This window comes from Pan troglodytes, chromosome 1 (assembly GCF_028858775.2).
Source record: "Pan troglodytes isolate AG18354 chromosome 1, NHGRI_mPanTro3-v2.0_pri, whole genome shotgun sequence".
Lineage (NCBI taxonomy): Eukaryota > Metazoa > Chordata > Mammalia > Primates > Hominidae > Pan > Pan troglodytes.
This window is the reverse complement of record NC_072398.2, coordinates 97662405-97667152: the sequence shown is the minus strand read 5'-3', so window position 1 is coordinate 97667152 and position 4748 is coordinate 97662405. Positions and strand designations below refer to the sequence as shown.

The following is a 4748-nucleotide window of genomic DNA, read 5'->3' as shown; positions in this document are numbered from 1 at the left end:
TCCTTGGTTTGTCTTCTCATTCTTTTTCTTGGCATATTTGGAGGTCCAGATTTTATGAAGTCATATTAACTGTACAGCTTAGGAGCCGAAGCTGGAGTTTTCTTCACCTGACTTTTCAGAGGCCCTTTAGAACAGAGCAGATGGGACCTACGAAACCTGGAGATGTTTATAGCAGCCCCATTCTCTTCTCTCCTGAACAACCTTCTGGGAAGAACAAGGACAGTAAATGCCTTTTTTTTTTTTTTTTTTTTTTTTGAGACGGAGTCTCACTCTGTCACCCAGGCTGGAGTGTAATGGCATGATCTCAGCTCACTGCAACCTCTGCCTCCCGGGTTCAAGCGATTCTCCTGCCTCAGCCTCCTGAGTAGCTGGGATTACAGGCACGTGCCTCCACACCCAGCTAATTTTTGTATTTTTAGTAGAGATGGGGTTTCACTGTGTTGGTCAGGCTGGTCTCAAACTCCTGACCTTGTGATCCGCCCACCTCGGCCTCCCAAAGTGGTGGGATTACAGGCATAAGCCACTGCGCCCGGCCAGCAGTAAATGCCTTTTTGGAGGGTTAGAGTAGAACAGACCAGAACTGGGTTTTATTCCCTTGGGTCATAGTGATAACCCCAGCATTCACTTCCCAGGTAGAAAAATCCTCATTCATTCCTAACTGACATAGGACCCAGTCCCTAACTGGGAGGTAGGGACATTTCTGCTGTTCCTGCCCTAGTGTTGCCTTGAAGAGGGAGCTGGCCCTTCACTAGAGCCTATTGCCAGGTATAGGAGTACTATCCCTTCAGGAGTGGGTCAGACCTCCTCCTAAAGTATTCTGTCTGCTGTCTCTGTGGACCACAGCCAAGTGAAGAAGCCATCTGCCAAGAGCAGCTGGGCGGGGACGAAGCTCCAGGGTCCTGCTTGGCCAACCCTCTCTTCTAGGCCCTCAAGATCCCAGCCTAGGCTTGGGGAGAAAATGCAACTGGAAAAGTCAAGGCTCATCCTTTCTCACGAACACAAATTCCTTTTAAGGCAATGTGTCCCGCCTCTCCCAACTATATAAGGGCAGCGTCAGTAAAAGAGCTTCTGCAAAACAAGCCCCACCCAGAGCCTAAGCTGACTGGGCCTCCTGGGCCTCTTGCCAAGGAAGTGCACCTGCCAGACTGGCTTAGGCCAGTCTGAGTGAGCTGGACCTTGGTGCCTGCCTTTCTGCGGTGGAGGAAAGGTTTACTCAGCTCCACAAAGCCTACAGGTGGCTTACGTATAGGGAGAGGAGCATGTATGGAAGGAAGCTTTTGCAGGTTCCAACTCCTCATCCACTAGGAGCAGGCAGGGTGATTCCCTCTGACCAACACTGATCTTGGAAAGATGGAAAGCGACAAGATTAATGAAGAATGTTGAAGTGCAACCACATACTCCAGATAATGCTGTTCAGTTAAAGCAGCCCCATGTCGCTCCCAAGCCCCACCTTTGTGTAAATCTATGCGAGCACCGATGGGGCATGTCCCAGACCCATTGGCTCCGCCCACCTCACCTCCTCGCCTATCGTTAGTTCTCTGCGAAACCGCGAACTGGGGGCGCGGCCTATCTTCAGCCCCGCCCCTGATGGGCCTATACAAGGGGGCGGTTCCGCGCGCGCCCGCCCAGTTGGAGCCAGACAGCGGGGTGGACTAGTGGCGTGTGTGCTGCGACCCCGAGGGAAGATGAACGGGACGCGGAACTGGTGTACCCTGGTGGACGTGCACCCAGAGGACCAGGCGGCGGTAAGAAAAAGCGCTCTCGCTGTCTTCTCCGTTTTGTATTCCCGGTTTCTAAGTCCGCCCCTTCCGTGCCCCGCGCCGGGTTCGCTGACATCACCTGGTGCCCGGCTCGCGCGGTCAGCCCTGCGGGGCGCTTCTCTCTTTTTATTCTTTTGCCTGCGACGGGCAGTGGGAGTCGCGGGGTGAAGACTCCTTTGAGGCTGGAGGGTTCAGGGCGTCCCTGCCCTTTGGTAGGACACTGCGGCTCCTGCCTGGGACTCGGCGCCGGCGAGCCCGTGCTTGGGCCGCGGGTCTCAGGCGTCTTGTGGGCAGCCACATTGGGTCATAAGAGAATGAGCTCAAGCGACTGGGTCCCTGAGCGCCTTTGGACGTTGTGTCCTGCCGAGGAGGCTTAGGCTTTCCCGTGGGTCGAGGGTCCTGGTGACCTCCGAGGCCCTCCAAAGAATTTCATCATGGTGCTTTGGATGATCAGTAACAAGAAAAATGGTAGAGTAAATTACAGGGCTTGGACTGGAGGGTGGGGGGCAAGTAGGGGACGGTAGGACTCAAACTATTCCGAGATTGGCTAGGGACTCTACCTTTCGCTAAGGGATAGGGCTTTCCGCCCGGGGGTCACCTCTTGTCTTGGATTTCTCCTTCTTCCCCCTTGTAGTTCTCTTGTTTTCCTCCCTCTATCTGCCTGCCGATAGCTTCCTGGGACGGTGTGTTAGTTTTGCTTCCGTCTCCAGCCGCCAGGCCCTGGGATAGTGGAGGAAGGGGATGCAGAACCCGGGCCGAGAAGGGGAGGGAAGTGACCCAAGCGAAGGCTTCTGGACGGGGAGAGGGTTGCGGAGAAAGGGGGCGTTATCCAGTGCAGGCTGGTCTACCCCTCTCTCCTCTTTCTCTGGCTCCCAGTCCCAGTTCTCCCCACCCTAGCTGACCATATGGTTTTTCCTCTCCAGAGGCTGAGGAGGGTAATTTGTGGCTGAGTGTTTCTAGGCTCTTTTGGGGAACTTAACCCAGATTAGGTGTGTACTATTTCATCAATTTCCAAGCTATTGTGGGTGGGAGTGAAATGAAAACTAAGGTGATGGGGAACTTGTGTATCATCCCCCCTCCCACATCTGATTCCCTTACCCTCTGCCTGCCTCATCCTGCTCTTGAGGTAGAGCTAACCCAACTGCAGCTAGATTATGGCTCTTCTTCAAACTCATTTCAGGTTTAGAATACAGATGGTCATTTAGTTCTTTTCCCAGTCCCCTCTCCATTTCTGCCTGGGCTATGAGTGTTTTTGCCACATTAAAATACAGATGTTGCTATTGGCCAACCCCAGTTGCCCAAATCCCATTCTTCTGTAGCCTGCCACATCCCCAGCTATGAGACTCTGAAGAGATGGAAGAAATCTATCCATTATGTGTCAGCCACAAGTCCTACTCCCTGCTCTTTGTTTTTAAGCGACGAGTGTCTTGCTATGTTGCCGGAGCTGCAGTACAGTGGCTCTTCACGGGTGCAATCATAGCACACCACAGCCTTGAACTCTTGGCCTCAATCCTTCTGCCTCAGCCTCCTGAGTAGCTGGGACTTCAGATGCATACCACCTATAGCTTCTCTTCCATGCTCTTGCTCTCTCTTTTGGAATAGTTGAGGGAAAAGGGTATGAGATAAATAAAGGAGAGGGATGTTTGGGCTGCTTTTTGCTTGCTTGCTATATAGAAAAGAGATCCGGAAAGAAGTCTAAGACCAAGTTGGCACTGGCAGTGTTAATGAATCATTAACCTCTACTATTTTTTTTCTTTCTTCCTTTCTTTTCTTTTCTCTTTTCTTTTCTCTTTTTTTGAGACAGGGCCTTGCTCTGTTGCCCAGGCTGGAGTGCAATGGCATGATCTCAGCTCACTGCAACCTCCACCTCCTGGTTTCAGTAGATCCTCCTACCTCAGTCTCCCCAAGTAGCTGAGACTGTAGGCAAATGCCACCACACCTGACTAAAAATTTTTTTTTTTTTTTCTGTTGGTAGAGATGGGATTTCACCATGTTGCCCAGGCTAGTCTCGAACTCCTGGGCTCAAGCAGTCTGCCCACCTTGGCCTCCCAAAGGCTTGGGATTACAGGCATGAGCCACTACATCTGGCCCCTTTTACTCTTTCTTGATGTTTTTGCTGTTTGTCTGGTGGGGCAGAAAAAATTACTAAGAGAAAATAATGGACAAGGAATTCAGATGGTCTCCATCATAGGTTAGTTTGAAGCTAACCAGAGACCTCTAGAGCAAGGGAGAGACAGAAATTCCCTTTTATTCCTTTTTTCTAGGCTGAACTTGAGACTTATTTTACTCCAGAGCTGGGAATGAAGTAATCATTGCCCAGATCTGATCTTGGAGACATTCCTGGGCCCTTAAGGGAGGGGAGGAGATGGTGAACAGTCAGGACACAGGCCTTGTCCTGGATTCCTCTTCTCTGAGCCAACTTGCAGACAGAATTTATGGCTCTGGACAACCCCCAGGAATCTGTCATATATTCACACCACTGAATGGGTGCTCAATTCATGTGCAAAGTGAGTCAATAAATAAATGAACAGATGTTTCTTCCGGAGTCAGAATGTAGACAGTTGAACTGATTAGAGATCCTACTGGGAGTGAGGGCTCTGGGACTCTGTTGGTGTTTCCCCACTAGCCAGGCAGTGTGCCTTAGCGTATCACATGTGGACATGGACATAGGGCCAATACACTCTCTGGGATGTTTTTATTGTTGGAGGCAGATGCAGCAGGTATAAGGAGCCAGTGTTTTTCAGAACTGCAGACCATAACCAGTAGTGGGTCTGAGATCAACTTAGTAGGTCAGACCAGTATTAAAAAAGAAATAGAATTAACACTCTTAGAGTGTTAGTGAGGATAGACATTTTTGGTAGAACTTTTATTTCAGTTATATATATGTGTGTGTGTGTGTGTGTGTGTGTATTATATATGTACGTGTTTGTTTACTGGGTCTTGAGGTGAAATATGTTTTAGAGATTGAAAAGTTTTGCAAGCCACTGT

The 4748-nt window shown here is 50.3% G+C and overlaps 1 protein-coding gene across 5 annotated transcripts in view; it reads left to right on the top strand.

Moving 5' to 3' along the window:
- Positions 1 to 1104: 1104 nt before the first annotated feature.
- TUFT1 (tuftelin 1) overlaps positions 1105 to 4748 on the top strand; it is a 43826-nt gene continuing 40182 nt past the window's right edge. For 2 of the 5 annotated variants that reach the window (XM_009431369.5, XM_016927062.3), the window contains exon 1: positions 1608 to 1745. In XM_009431369.5, the coding sequence (XP_009429644.1) occupies positions 1686 to 1745 (60 nt within the window). In that variant the 5' untranslated portion in view covers positions 1608 to 1685. Of the gene's footprint in view, positions 1746 to 1912; positions 2229 to 4748 lie in introns of those variants that run through there. The other 3 variants (XM_001172458.6, XM_001172471.6, XM_054671020.2) reach the window with 3 other exon arrangements.